At 37.0% G+C, this 16,175-nt stretch overlaps 2 protein-coding genes across 5 annotated transcripts in view; one reads left to right on the forward strand and one right to left on the reverse strand.

Annotated features, from left to right (window-relative positions):
* Positions 1–15,515, forward strand: part of itchb (itchy E3 ubiquitin protein ligase b) — a 34,277-nt gene extending 18,762 nt beyond the window's left edge. For 2 of the 4 annotated variants that reach the window (XM_084428666.1, XM_084428667.1), the window contains exons 12-24: positions 91–175; positions 638–766; positions 3,208–3,280; positions 3,463–3,534; positions 3,690–3,778; positions 4,932–5,091; positions 5,225–5,358; positions 6,561–6,701; positions 8,865–8,985; positions 9,669–9,773; positions 9,864–9,960; positions 12,416–12,488; positions 13,396–15,515. In XM_084428666.1, the coding sequence (XP_084284792.1) occupies positions 91–175; positions 638–766; positions 3,208–3,280; positions 3,463–3,534; positions 3,690–3,778; positions 4,932–5,091; positions 5,225–5,358; positions 6,561–6,701; positions 8,865–8,985; positions 9,669–9,773; positions 9,864–9,960; positions 12,416–12,488; positions 13,396–13,495 (1,379 nt within the window). In that variant the 3' untranslated portion in view covers positions 13,496–15,515. Of the gene's footprint in view, positions 1–90; positions 176–637; positions 767–3,207; positions 3,281–3,462; positions 3,535–3,689; positions 3,783–4,931; positions 5,092–5,224; positions 5,359–6,560; positions 6,702–8,864; positions 8,986–9,668; positions 9,774–9,863; positions 9,961–12,415; positions 12,489–13,395 lie in introns of all 4 variants that reach the window. The other 2 variants (XM_084428664.1, XM_084428665.1) reach the window with 1 other exon arrangement.
* The window catches only part of LOC311302671 (uncharacterized protein), a 382,374-nt gene continuing 376,942 nt past the window's right edge, over positions 10,744–16,175 (reverse strand). Inside the window, exon 8 of the transcript XR_014629642.1 lies at positions 10,744–10,832. The gene's annotated coding sequence lies outside the window, so the exon portion shown is untranslated. The remainder of the gene's footprint in view (positions 10,833–16,175) is intronic.

Below are 16,175 nucleotides of genomic sequence, written 5' to 3' on the forward strand. Positions count from 1 at the left end.
TTTGCAGAGGTTTAATCACATCTTGGCTCCATTATTTCTTACTGTCCTCCTGGTATCATCTTCTCTCTCTCTCTCTTTTTTTTTTCTCAGAGAAGAGAACAGACTCTAATGGCAGAGTTTACTTCGTTCATCACCCGACCCGAGCGACGCAGTGGGAGGATCCGCGCACTCAAGGGTCAGATCCTCTTAATCTTTGTCCTCTGAACGGTTAATACTCACTAATGAATAGCTGAAGCCTCATCTAAAGCGATAAGTTGCATGCATGGTGTTTAAAACCCTCTAAAATGCCAAAGTACAGAAGTAAAGACATTAATGACCTTCAATGTAAAATAACAACTCATTCGACAACTCGTACATCGCCTGCTTTGATGCAGAGCTCAGAGACATGACTCAGATGTTTTCTTGTTGATATGCGAGTTAATGTTCCACAAAATGTGGACGTTGTCCTGTAGTTTCCGTCTGAAGTGTGAATATGTTCCAAATAATACATTGTTTCGGTTTATGATCTTCATTTTATTCTTATTTGTTAGTGAGGAGAAGTGAAGTATTGATTTATACAAGTAATTATTGACCATCTTCTTTTCATAAACGGTTGCTTATTAAAGTGTTATCATGGCTGTGTTTCTGTGTTGTGCAGTTTGCTAAATGAGAAGGCACTGCCTGAAGGTTGGGAGATGAGGTTTACGGTCGATGGCATCCCTTACTTCGTAGATCACAACCGGAGAACCACTACTTACATCGACCCACGGACTGGAAAGTCCTCCCTGTGAGTGCAAATCTCCATCAAACACTCGCTCATAGATGCTCATGAAATCTCTGTTGAAATTAGGACTGTCAAAGTTAAGGAGCCTTAACAATTTAATGCAAAAAATGCACACAAAATTGCGTCATTAATGTAATTTACGTCACACTGTAAAATGATCTTAGATGTCGGGAGTTTATCACATTGTCAGCACCTGTAAAACCAAAATTTCTATTCAACCCGATTTCATTCAAACAATCTGTCCAAAACAGCACTAATGTAAGAAAACCAGGCTTATCACATCAGACGTCACATCAGAGGACAGTGACTCGTGACCAAAAACACGAGCTCTGTCATATTCTGTGATTGTGTCTGAAGAGCGTGAGCCCTCACGCATCACACTGTGTGAAATACAGGCTGAACTGAACGTCGAAACCATATGGCCAAATGATACGCTAGGCTAGCTACTTTTCTCGGCTGTATAAAGCAATTTTAAAGGGGTGGTTGATTATGATTTCACTTTTCTAACTTTAGTTAGTGTGTAATGTTGCTGTTTGAGCATAAACAACATCTGCAAAGTTACGACACTCAAAGTTCAAAGCAAAGGGAAATATTGTCTTTTAAAGTAATTACTTTTTAAAGACTACAACAAACGGCTGGTAGGGACTACACCACATTCCTCCCGGGTTAGTGACATCACCAACCCTACAATTTACATAAACCCCGCCCCCTGAACATGATTTATACATTATCAAGACAGAATATGCTAATCAATGACTAGAAGATAACTACACATAAGCTACATAAATTAATCAACTAACCGTTCAGAAATGTTGTCTACATGTTGTCACTTCTTCTTGAGTCTCTCCATCATTGTCTGACTCCGGTTTGAACATAAAAGGCTGAAAGTTTTTGGCATTTTCAGTGCATGTCTGTGTGAGTGCAAGCTGTTGAAGCTCCGCCCCCTGTGCCGGGAGCAGCAGCTCATTTGCATTTAAAGAAACAGACACAAACCCTAAAGGAACAGACACAAACCCTAACCCTTACCCCACACACAAAACGGTGTGTTTTTGCTCATCCTCAAAAATTGACAATTTTATCATGCTATATAAAAATATCTGTGGGGGATTTTGAGCTAAAACTTCACACACACACTCTGGGGACATCAGAGACTTATTTTACATCTTGTGAAAAGAGCATTATACCACCCCTTTAATATTATTTATTTAATTATATTAATTTTTTTTTTTTTTTTTAATGAACTGAGTGTTTACTTGTCTTTAATAATGCTTGAAATGTATATTAGTTAGGCAGTTGTATTGTTAAACCATAGGCAAAAGTTCCTTGTGTACGAGTTCTTTAGCCTGTTGATTTTTGTTCATGATATTCAGCTACAATTAAATGTTTTGCAATAAGACTTAAAATAAATGTGGATACCTACTTTTTTTTTTACCTTACTGGAATCGATAAGAATCGTAATCGTTAAAATTCAAACGATACCCAATCCTAATCATGATTAATTAAAATTGTAATTTATGACCTTGAGGCTGGCCTGAGAGATTCATTCTGCATGTTCACTTGGTTTAGCTTGGAGATGCACAATGATCTCTTTCAGGCTGGCAGGACCGTGTGTTCATCAGACCTCAGATGCGTAACAGGAAAAACGGGTTTGTGTGTGTGAAACTAAATTCGATTGTAATCTTCTGTGATGAGTCAGCTCAGAGAGCACAAACACACCTCTCGCTGTCGTGCTGGAGAATGTGTGTGTTGATATACAAAGTGTTTTTAAGGTGCAAAGCGATCCTCTATGTCAGAGGAATGTGAGACATGCTTTTGATGACGAGATATTCTCGGCGTTAAAAAAAACGGCGTTACCCGTCACGAGCGTCAGAATAAAGGCTCGGCATCTAGATAAGACTGTTATAAGGACGTTTTCACCATGTGAATGAGTGTTTCAGCTGTTCTGGGTTCAGTTCGAGGACGTTTATGAAGAACTCAGGCAGGTTTAGCAGGCAAAGCAATTCTGCTGAACTCATTTTCATATTTTGACCTTGAATTGGTGATAGAGACTGCAAAACACTTCTGTGAATGTGTATCTTTTCACATTATAATAAATAAAGATATTGAAAATGTTAAAGTTACAATACACTTAGTAGCAGCACTGACGATTCAGCAAGTCATTTGTTTCACAGTGCTTGTTGACTATTATTTGTGATTAGTTTAACTTGTGAAATCTGACTCAAATCTGTCAAATCTGAGACTACAGAATAGACTAAAGAATCACAACCACTCTAGTAAAAATGTATTTTTTTGCATTACTGCTATAGATTTAGTAGTATGTTGACTCTACAGATCAATACTTGTATGCAGATTGAAACTAGGACCAACATATAAAGCAGTTTTAACAGTTTTAACCTTTGAGTCTCTTTGTATAATGAGCGATCTCACTCTTTCCTTCCCCTCAGTGAGAACGGTCCTCAAATCACATACGTACGAGACTTCAAAGCCAAAGTTCAGTACTTCAGATTCTGGTGTCAGGTGAGGGTTTCCTTTAATTCTGCATATTTCATCCAAATGTGTTGTTATGGATGGATAAATACTACATTTTTAATTAAATAACATGTTCAGAATAATATTTATGATAATGCGAAATGTATATTTTAACTTGTTTAGTTCTGTTTAAATCACTTTTTTGGTTTGTTTTTAATTTTTCCTCATAGCAATTAGCGATGCCACAGCACATAAAGATCAACGTCAGCCGCAAAACGCTGTTTGAAGACTCGTTCCAGCAGGTACTGCAGTACAGCTTCATTAGTAGCTCTAGCCTTTTTAAACCGGATCCCAGTGGATCTCTGGTCCAGGTTTCTTCAAGCGCTTCAGACACCTGCACAGTTAGCATGAGAGTCTCTGAGATGTGAAGTGACGTTGTTCTGGTGTCTCCCGTCAGATCATGAGTTTCAGCGCTCAGGATCTGCGCCGCCGGCTGTGGATCATCTTCCCCGGGGAGGAGGGGCTCGACTACGGAGGCGTGGCAAGGCAGGTTTCATATTTCTCTCTTTCTAGAGAAGAAATACCTAATCGAACCATTCTGTGCCTGCAGACAAATATCTTGGACTTACTTTTGACAAATATTTTTTATATTTTGGCTTAAGACTATGTCTGCAATGAAAGTACACACATATATATATATATATATATATATATATATATATATATATATATGAAGACCTCCGATGCAAAAGCCTCTAAAAGCCACCTATGTCAAAACTGAGATAATAATATTGAGTGAATGCTCTCTGCACATAGTATACGCTCATCAAATACTTTCACTTCAAACTTACTAAATCCCAGCCTCAGCCCATTCAGAAATGTCGGTACTTGGGTAGAAACTTATTCATAGGAGCCTGATAAAAATGTTAAGATTAAAGAAAACCGTTAGACGGACTTGGAGGCTTTTGCATCTGAAGTCTTTAAAATATATAAGTCTTCTCTGACTGACTCACTCAGAAAGATAGTCTTTGCCGCCATCTAATGGCGTAATGCAACTTCTGTTGCTGCTCATGGTAAGGGACTATTTTGTTTGCTGAGGAAAACTTCTGATTTTACTTCATGAAATTCTTTGATGAATAGAAAGTTCAAAAGAACAGCATTTATTTTAAATAGAATTTTTTTGTAACATTATAAATGTCTTTACTGTCACTTTTGATCACTTTAATGCATCCTTGCTAAAAATGTATTTCCAAAAAAAAAAAATCTTAGTGACCCCAAACTTTTGAATGCTAGTGTAAAATATTACAAAATATTTCAGAAAAAAGGCTTTTTATCTTTTTGATAATCTGAAATATTTCTTGAGCATCAAATCATCATATTAGAATGATTTCTGAAGGATCATGTGACACTGAAGACTTTACTATACATTCACATAGAAAACAGTTATTTTAAATTGTAATATTTTACTATATATATATATATATATATATATATATATATATATAAAATAAAAGCAGCCTTAGTGAGCATAAGAGACTTTTAAAAACATACAAAATTTTACGATTACAAACTTTTGAATGGCAGTGTGTGTATATATATATGCACATATATAAAATAGTGATTTAGTTTGAAAGCATCAAACGTGTGTGTAGACCTCTTGTAATACTCTAAAATAATGTGTGTTGTCTGTATGGTGCAGGGAGTGGTTCTTCCTGTTATCTCACGAGGTGTTGAACCCCATGTACTGCCTGTTCGAGTACGCTGGCAAAGACAACTACTGCCTCCAGATAAACCCCGCGTCCTACATCAACCCCGACCACCTCAAATACTTCAAGTTCATTGGACGCTTCATCGCCATGGTAATCTTGTTTTGCCATATTTGCTCATTGTCAAATTGTACTCCAAGTGGTGAGATTATAACAGTTTTAACTGGATCTGGAAAAATCTCTGTGGTGTTATTTGAACATGTTATTTTCTCCTGATTTTCTGTAGGCCTTGTTTCATGGGAAATTCATCGACACGGGCTTCTCGTTGCCGTTCTACAAGCGCATCCTGAACAAGCCCTGGGCTCTGAAAGACCTGGAGTCCATTGACCCCGAGTTTTACAACTCCCTCATCTGGATCAAGTCAGTTTACCTGCTTTACCGTACTCGTGAATACTCATTAAGAATAAGCATAACGCGTTACAGTCTGTATGTGCTATCATGGAACTTCAATTATAGTTCTGACTGATTACCATATTTAAGTACGATTGATATTTACTTCAAAGAACACCTATAATGCATTTGGGTATTCTGTTTTTTAAACATATACACATTCATATTAATATAAGTTCTTAGATTATTTACTTTAGACTATACACTGACAATAAATGAATACCATCCATTCAAATGACCACCAGAAATGATTGTGTCCACCTTATTCCTGACGATCTCACTGCGTGTTGAATTATGGGAGGCACTTCCGGTTTAGGGAACTTCTATTCAAAAATAGTTTGACTGGATGAGCTGTCAATTTCCCTTCATGATTTATTTTCAGACATCATGAGAATAACGTTACACTTGGTATTTTAAATGTTATGCTTTCTTTTCCTCATGATTAGTTTCTTCTTTCCCTGTGCATTGTGCTGTAAAAGTATGAAAAAGGACAACATATACTGCAACATTTGTGGTCTGTTCTCCCGAATTAATGTACAGTATGATTTGTCCCGTTATTAATAATTCACTGGAATGCACAAAGAATCTTTTGTTTTTCTCCCTCAAATCCTCACGTCTCTTTCCAGGTTTGTTTTCACAGGTAAATGCAGTTTATAATCTGTCAAAATGAGGGAAATCACTTTGAAATAGTATCACGTAAAGTTAATGAACATTTTTAATGAAGGCAACATATGTTACATAATAGGTTATTGCTGTGGAACGAATCACGCTTTTGGGGTTATTTGGTCTGTTGAAAGTACCTTGTTGATGCTTTTACACTTTTAAATGTCCTTTAAATGTTTGATTGTTGAAGGGTGAGTAGAATAATGTCATCTCATTGACACTTTCTTTTTTTTAAATGTATTATTGCGTTCATAGCCTTTCACTGATTGTTTACAGCTTAACGGAAGTTACACCCATAATCCGTGCAAAGCGTCATTGGGCGTAAGAATAAGGCGTATATGGATGCTTTTTGTTAGTGCCGTGAGCTATTATGACTTCCTGAGTCTTCTCTTGTGTATGTATGGTGCGTTTATAAACACCACAGATGTTTCTCACGTCTGAAACGCTGCTCAGCGTAACGTGATTTCAGTCACGAGCGCCTCTCAAAGTGTGTGTGTGTGTTGTGTCAGGGATAATAACATCGAGGAGTGTGGTCTGGAGATGTTCTTCTCGGTGGATAAGGAGATCCTGGGTGAGGTTTCCACTCACGAGCTGAAGCCGGACGGTGGGAACGTCCAGGTCACGGAGGAGAACAAGGAGGAGTACATCAGGTGCCGTCTCTCAATCAAACACTCTCACTGATAATGAAACCAAACCCCACACTGACACACATAAGGCCCTCTAGATGCTTTAGGATAGCGGATTTTACAGGGTTATATTCAGGGCTTGACATTAACACCCGCCAACCCACCAAATGTGTGTGTATTTCAGCGGTGGCGAGTAACACAGTCTCTCCTACTAGACACTAGGCGGGTGGAATTTTATATAATTTACATTTTTCAATTGTAGTCTCTTAAAAGGCATCTGAAATAATAAACTAAGTGCAATCTAGTGTTGTCAAAAATATAAATACTTTTTTTTTTATCTTTCCCGCAGAAAACACAATACCAGCCGCGTGTTCTCGCTCTCTAATCTGTCCGACAGCGAGTTACACAAACCCGGGTCCCTTTACTCACTCGTTTCATTTGCTCCGGATGAATATTGTTGGTGTTACAGGGCTTTTATTTCGCCGTGGGTTTGCACATATTAAGCTTAATTTCACTCATTCCCTCAGATTTTGTGCTCGCACCCAAAGTGCACATACATAAAGCTAAGTTTATTTGCTATATAAGACAGAATAATGGTCTTAAAGCGACAGAAGCCTAATATACCTGCTGCCAAATTATGAGATAATATCAAAAATATCTATATGGCAGTTTTTCCTATATTGGTATCGATGTCCAAATTGTGGCCAGTGAAAATGCTGAGTGGCTCGTAACTTTGGAAAAACACTAGCCACAGTGGCTGGTGAGCAAAACAGCTAATGTCAGGCCCTGGTTATATTCATTATACTTGTAGAAATCCAATTAGTGCTCATATTATAAAGGAGGAGCTGGTTTTGGATTTCCTTCATTACACTAGGTCTGTTCCAACAACGGTTTAAAAAAGCGATTCTTCACTGTTATTTACAACAGAATCTGCATTTTCATGCATTTAAATAAAATATTTTTCAAGAGATTAGTTATAAAAAACAAGTTTGTGCATCAAAACCACTCCTTTCCTGGGAAAAACTTGATTTTCAAAAGTCAACAAATTTATGACAGCTGAATGTCTCTGAGCAACATGTCATTTATTTAAGCCATTAAATAAACTTTATGAACTACTCAAAAAGCACTTTGAACGTCTCAGCACGTTTTATAATTACCCAGAAATGAAACCTAGTTCACCCCTCGTGCATGTCATCACGTCCGTCAAGAACACAGGCTGAATGCCGTTTGGAATATTAGAGCTAAAAACATGGACATAACTCACTCATGAGCATCACTCACTTCACTGAATACTTGCCGGCTCAGTAATAAATAATTATTACCTCACGATCCACTGTTTTCAAATCCACATCGATATCTGTCAGAAAATAACGTGCAGTTCACAGTAGTGTTCACGAGAGCAGCATGTTGAAAATGTCTGTCAGAGACGATAACGTACAGAATACATAATTGACTCTCATAAGCATAGATTCGAGAACCTGACAGGTGATTTTTATAAAATGTAGGTATGTACTTGCACATGTAGTGGTTTAAAAAGTTCCATCAGGCTCATATTTTGGCTGGTCAGAGTCCAGGTTTGAACCATATAGAGAATATTTGGTCTCACATTAAACTGAGTTTATCAAATTCATACTCAAGAACTGTTTGAGGCCATTACCATTGAGTGGAACAACACTGACTCTTCTGTAAAATACTTATCTTTATCTACAGTATTTATGCAATTCGTGCTAATTTCCTGACCAGTGATTTGTGATTAAAATTGTTGAGACCATTAATAAACTACAAAAATTTTTTTCCATTTTTGGTTTGTCCCTTTTTCTTTCTTTTTTTTTTGCCCAGGAAAGTGTGTCTGTATATATTTATTTATTAAAGTTTATTTAGAAAGGGACAGACACAAAAAACATAACTTAAACAGTCATCTGATGTATGTATCATAGTGTTTTTAGCTAAAGCTAATTCACAACACTTGTCCCTAGTAGGGCTTTTAGTTAAAAATAAAAATACAGATATATATATATATATATATTTGCCCGTAATGTACGTTTCAAAACCAGGTTCTGTATTTGGAAGATGGTGTCTTTGAAGGTAGATGCCTGTGTAGACGGGGATTGGAGACCGGGATTGGGATTGGACCGACGCTGCTGTGTGTTTGTTGGTAGTAAATGTCCTGTTGCTCGTTCTGTCCAGGCTGGTGGCGGAGTGGCGGCTGTCTCGCGGTGTCGAGGAACAAACTCAAGCATTCTTTGAAGGATTTAATGAGGTTCTTCCGCAGCAGTACCTGCAGTATTTCGATGCCAAAGAGTTGGAGGTGAGAGACGCTGATTTAAAATCCCATAAATCCCACATGCCTAAAAAAAAAAAATCTTTAAGAGGACCTATTATGCCCTTTTTCGAAGTCTTGATTTTGCTTTTCTCTACTAGAACAGGTTTTCATGCCTGAATGTTCAAAAAACACATTATTTTCCTCATATTCTCCATTGTTGCAGCTCCTCTCTTCCCAGTCTGTCAGTAACACTCTGTTTACTTCCTGTCTCTATGAAGCCCCTCCTTCTGAAAAGCACACTGTGCTCTGATTGGTCGGCTGGATCAGTGTGTTGTGATTGGTCAAGCTCTTCAAGTGTGTTTGGGAAATGTCACGCCCCTTTCCATAACCACCAGTTTCAACACACTACTAACTATCTCAACCAGGCCCCGCCCCTTTATTCTGCGTATTAATTATTATAATGAGGAATATTGTGACGTGTTCGTTCCCGGAAGAAAACTTGTTTCAGGGAGTTCAGAAACACTGACACTGATATAGAGAAGAACTCTGATCTTTCTCATGCTCAAACTGCAACATTACACACTAAAGAAAGATGAACGTGTGAAAAAACTATGTGTGAAAAGCCTATATTAAGCTTAACAAAAGGCAGTGGCATTAGAATATATTTAAGTGTGCAAATAGTTGTCTGTTGCATGCCTTCAGCATTAACAGTGTTGTTTGTGTCGTAGGTGATGTTGTGTGGAATGCAAGAAATCGATCTGAATGACTGGCAGAGAAACACGATTTACAGACACTACACCACCTCCAGTAAACAGATCCTGTGGTTCTGGCAGGTACTGACACACAACATCTCCGTGAAGTGTTTTAAAGGAGTAATCTTTTAGATTGCACCAAGTTTTGAGACACTCCATCTTTCTCTGTAGTTTATTAAAGAGATGGACAATGAGAAGCGCATGAGACTGTTGCAGTTCGTCACCGGTACCTGTCGTCTGCCCGTCGGAGGATTTGCAGACCTGATGGGTGAGTTATTACAGATGTTATTATTCACATAACAACATGAAATAGGATGTGCTATGCATTTAACTTCCATTATGTAATTTAAAGCAAGACACTACAGGTGAATAAGGTACAAAAACAAAAAAAAATTTAACAGACATAACCCTATTTTCCCCAGTAATTAATTATAGTACATTAAGTTAAGTACATAAAAACACAGTTTTCTGAAATGTTATGTTTAAGTATGCAAATAATACAAATATGCACTAATTTGCATAAATTTTCAGAACATAAATATGAACACTGGATAAAGACGTTCAAAATTCTTGTTCCATTTTGTTGACATATTGGAGTTACATAACACGCAGACTTTTTGGGACTTTAGCGGTGAAAAGCACCGTTGTTACTTCCGTCAACAAAACCAACGTGACTAGTGTTAGGGGTTAACAGTTTAGGACCCAAGGACCAGATGTTTGAAAAGAAGACCCGGAGTCAGAATTATAAAAAATTGAAGAAAAGTTTTACTGAAGATAGTTTGCAGTTTCATCAGCAGAAGTCAGCTTCAAGACTCACACAGGAGTTCGTAGGCCGCCCCACCTACAGTTACAAAGATCACAGCAGTTATACCATTTCCAAGGTCTAAGCTACGTCATTGCTTACAGGCTGAACGATTCTTATTGGCCAAGAAATTGATAAACATAGTAATTTTCCACACATATACAGATAGACAGAAGCATATCTCCATAGATTATGCTGCTGACACTCGGACCCTGAAGTTAGGCACGTCATGACCTTCCAGGTCGCAAATTTGGGTTGCTGGGTGCCAGCATGTCCCGAACAAAAACTCAGTCAATCTCCAATAATGCCAGTGGTTCCTTAACCTGTAAGCAAGAAGACTAACACACACACACGGCACACATCTTTTCCAAGGTTGGATTTGGCCAGGCTCTAACTATAAACAGGAGTCTCGTCTCAAAACATCAAGATAAGTTCTTTCTCTCAGAATAGGACACTTTAGTCTAAATGGAAACTATAGGCTTTAACTGACAAATGGTCCCTTAAACTATAGACTTAAATGACCCCTATGTGTTTTAACATGTTGAAGACCTTTCTCAAACACAAAACCAGTCCCTATTTAATTTCTGGAAGCTGGGATAAATAGTCAAGCAATGTTACTGCATTCAAATATCAAATACTGACATTAATGAATACATGAAAAGAACATTTCAGTAATCACACTGGTAACTTCTATAACAAAGTAAAATCTCCAGAGAAGTCATTCAACTCATTTGATATTTAGAAGGAAATATATTGATTAATACCTTGATTATAATCACTCATTACATATACATTGAAGCAGCAGTGGATTCCAATTCACTCCCTTCACTAGCTAGCTAGTAGCGATCAAATCACTCCGCCCAAGTAGCAGTGCTTCGCCCTCTGAGAATATAGTTCCCAGTATGTATACGGTTAGAAGATGGTTGTGTCTCATGTGACCTTGTTATTCGTACACACTGTGACTATACAAATCACAACATGTAAATAGGAAAATGTTGGCGTTATTTTGTCACTTATTGGGAGCAGTATGCTAGCTGGAGCCATTTACCTCCAGTGTTTGTGCTAAGCTAGGCTAGCGGTGAGTGCGTCAGACAGAGTTACGGCTCGCACGGAGATGAAGAGGGTATGTGTGGACTTATCTAACTCTGGGGGATACGGTGAACAAGCTAAAGTAACAAAAAGTCGGCGTGTTCCTTTAAAGATATTTACTGAGGGGATTTTGGATCTCTCTTTTTATCACTCCATAAATCAGAAAATACTGTCAAAAATACATTTTCACCATGTTTTTAGGAATAAAATGTTATATAAAACCAGTGTGAATGATATATATATACAAACTCCTCAGTAAAATCCTTCAGAATATAGACAGGAATAAATCTGTTTAGTGTTTATAAGTGCTGCTGAAGTGGAGGAAAACACTTTTAACCCTTTAAAAGATATGTATTGTAATTGAAATCGACTGACGCAAATAGATAAAGTGCAATAAAATAAACACGTAAATGTGTATTTTGGATGTTTTCTTTCCACTCGTCTGAAATAAAACACAAACAAATTAGCCCCAAAAAAATCTAAGTGCATTAAAAAAAAAACAGTGGTTTTGCCTGTATTGTCTTTCCTTAAACAGAATGATCACTGGGAAATAATGTAGGATGGGACTTTATCCAACCGAGATTTGATTGGATCATACATGTTAGGCTGTGATGATTATAATTGGTTTAATATTATTTTGTCCTGCACACATAGCCTCGCTTACGTCAGCCGAGAAGAAACTTTTGATGAACGATTATTAGTCATGTGATTATCATCAGTTCTGTGTATTTTGCGATCGATCCCAGAAAACTGCTCTGGGTCCTGTTCCTCTAAAGCGTGGAGATCAGTTTGAGCTTTGAAAGAGTGATGTTCTTGATCTGTTTGTTCTCAGGGAGTAACGGAGCGCAGAAATTCTGCATCGAGAAGGTCGGGAAAGAGAACTGGCTTCCCCGAAGCCACACATGGTACATAAACTCACTTCACACACATCATACTCATCACATTTCTCTTGATGTGATCTGTTATTCAATAGTTGTGGTGTTTATTTCTGTGTATTTAAGCTTTAGCTGTGTGTTTTATGGTTGCATCTGTCAACTGTCTTTATACATCATTTTTTAATGATTTGGAAAATGGATTAATCAGTAGGCAAAAACAGTTTTAATAATAATAATAATTATTATTAATCAGCAATTAATATGAATAAAATAGCATTAATAATTTATATTAACAATAATTAATACGATAAAATAATAATAATAATAATTATTGTGGTTGTTATTGTTATTATTGGAATCATATTTTTATTTATATTTATATATTTTTATAATTATATATTTATCCTGGTGCTTTATTATGATGTATATGGTAACACTTAACTTTAGTTAATGTATGAATTAATATTAACTTTATTAACGTTATTTAATAAAAGTTCATCTGTTTACTGTTAGCTCAGGTCCATTAAATATAAATTATATTAATATATTAATATATTAAAATAATAACAGATACAACTTTTCATTTTAATAATGTATAAAAATTCAAAAAATGCCAAAATTTGTTAGATCATGTTAACTAATGACAACTTAATTGTAAAGTGTTACTAGTTATCATTTTTATTAATTTAATTTTTTAATGGTTATCTAAATTATGAAATGTAATTAGTTGTAAATCTTAAAGCATTTTTTATTTACTCTATTTTTTTAATCAATAAATTGACAACTTATTCCTCATTGTTTTTTAGTGACACTCCTAGCGCTTCATATACTTGTGTGATATGTATTCATACTTGTACACTGCATATGATAATCTTAAAATCAATAACCTGTTATATCGCGGCTGTAAATAAACGTTCCTGCTTTTCTTTTGCTTCAGTTTCAATCGTCTGGATCTTCCGCCGTACCGAAGCTACGAGCAGCTGAAGGAGAAGCTGATGTTTGCCATCGAGGAGACGGAAGGGTTCGGACAGGAGTGAGACGCTCTCACACGCACACACACACATATACACACACACACACACTAGTTTAACTGAGAGGACAGACCATGACTCGATGATCCGGCACACCGGTGCATTATGGGAATATGGGGGTTTCTGCACTCACCTGTCACTTGGTATTCATTTTTCTATTCCCCACGAGACGAAGAGGGCTTTATGCAAGCGTGTAAGATACGTGACTATGATGTTTCTACATGTGATGAATCCAGCAAGACTTTTCTCCACGACTCCAGGAGAAAGACGTAACGATTCACGAGAGCTCTGTGAATGTGTGTTTTTATGTTTGCAACCCTTCGACGGGTCTCCTCCTCGTGCCTTTTTTCCTCACTGTCATCCAAGAACAGCTGTGTTGATGAAGCGGAGCTCTCTGGAAGCACTCGAGCGCCGCCCCAGATCCCGATCGCTCGTCGCACGACTGACCAAAAACATTCATTCATTTCAAACTGTCAAGAAATGCCCGTTTTCATCCCAAAATCAAAATAAATTTTTTTTTTTGTATATTTTGCATCGCGACTTTGAAATTTAAAACAAATTCATGACAAAATCTCATTGTAATATGGAATCAAATATTTTCCATGTGTTCCTGTTACGGTAAAGTGCCGATCTTGTGCTGATCTAAAGAAAATAAATATTTAATCAAATTAATACATATTTTAAATAATTCAATAACAACAGAATGTTTTTTTACAGAAATGTTGTGTGTTAAGTGTCTGATTGCCATTAAAAATTTAAATAATGGGGCAATGCCAAAAATATTAATGATCCTATTCTCTCTCCCTCTTACTCACACACACTCTCTCTCTCTCTCTCTCTCTCTCTCTCTCTCTCTCTCCCTCTCCCTCTCCCTCGCTCTCCCTCTCTCTCCCTCGCTCTCTCTCTCTCTCTCTCTCTCATACATACATACATACATACATACATACATATATACACACACACACACATACACACATATATAAATTAAAACATCTGTTAATACAGAAACAACAAAAGATATAAATATCTGGCCTAACCATCTTTTGGGGGTGAAAATACTAACGTGCCTAAGACTTTTGCACCGTGTGTGTGTGTGTGTGTGTTTGTGTGTATATGTGTATGTATGTATTTGTGTGTTTGTATTAATAGATGTTTTATTTCTCACACGCACACACACACACATATAATTATTATGAATTTTTATTTTATTTTTTATGTGTATCTTGATTTTGTGGTGAAATATGGCCTTGACATTTCTAAAATGATAAAATGTACTGAAAGTTCCTGTTTTGGACTTAGAGCCTGGAGTTCTTGTACTTGGTCTCTGGTGTGTTTAATTTCACGCTCTTGTTCTTTAGCACAGATTCACATTACTGAATTATGAATTGAAAACACTCTGAAATGAGCTGAAATTGTGTCATTTTTGGCGCGCAACAGACGTGGCTCACGCCTCGAATCCCTGAAGCGATAATGTGAGTTAATTTTGGGACTAAAACTGGGAGAGGGCAGTATTTATTAGAGGTACACGCGTCTGACTGACAGCGAGTATCGAGCGCTCTAGTTCTATAGGGCGACTGCTTTTTAACGCGTCTTTTTAAGTATTCTGGAAGCTCTTTGGCTGTTCAGAAGTGATACTAGTCTAAACCACTGGAGCACAAAAGCCCCTCTTAGAGCGTGCAGCTGTGGTTCAGTGCATTGCATTATGGGTAATGATATCAAGGCTCGTATGGATGACTGTCTTTTTGAATTAAAGAAAATAAATCAACATCAAATATTTATTTCAATAGCTATTTTTATCCAAATTACCCTGTTTGAATGAGTATTTAACTAGTGAAATCCCCAGGACAATGGTTTATTATAATTAAGTGACGAGGCTTTCATTTTGGCTTTTATTTCCGACTGATCCATGTAAACCAAACAGCTTTGACTCTGTATATGAACTGAATCCTGTACATGTGTGAATACTCTCCTCTCTGTTCTGATAATTCAAATGATTTTAGTATTAAAGTAGAAGCGACTGCTTTCACGGTTGTTTCAGAGTTTATTTACTAGAGTTGATTTGTATGTATAGTCATATGTGAAAAGATGTTCAGCAGCTGAATAAATAATTCTATGGGAAATGTCTTGTTGGTGTTTGTTTGTTTGTTTGTTTTTTAGACCTGAACTCTGTTCATAGTAACAAATCCACATGGGATGAGATGTGACTTTCAAGGGGTCATGACATGATAAATCAAATTTGCCTTGATCTTTTGAAGTATAAAAGGTCTTTGTACCATTAAAGCATCCTGCAAGTTTCAGAGCTTAAAACATCATCCTCATTATAAAAACGAGCTTATATTTGCATATGACTGTCTCCAGCAAGATATTGGCCAATAGCAATACAGCATTGCGCCATAGGCCCCGCCCACTAATATTAAGTATTTTTTTAACGGTTGATGACAGAAAAACGATCGCTTTGAGGCGTCCATATAAACAGCTCATTAGCGTCTCTATTAGAGAGACTTCAGAAGGATCCCAACGCCAGAAACAAGTGGATGCTTTATTTTTAATCACCAGAGGATTATATGTTTGTTCAGAGCAATTTTTTTTTTCAATAATCGAGGCACAGTGTAACGGAGAGTTGGCAAATCTACTTTTCTTGACAGATGAAGCAGCGACTGTATTGAATCTGACCGCAGCTGCACCA

The sequence above is a fragment of the Rutilus rutilus genome, assembly GCF_951802725.1.
Source record: "Rutilus rutilus genome assembly, chromosome: 13".
NCBI classification, from domain to species: domain Eukaryota; kingdom Metazoa; phylum Chordata; class Actinopteri; order Cypriniformes; family Leuciscidae; genus Rutilus; species Rutilus rutilus.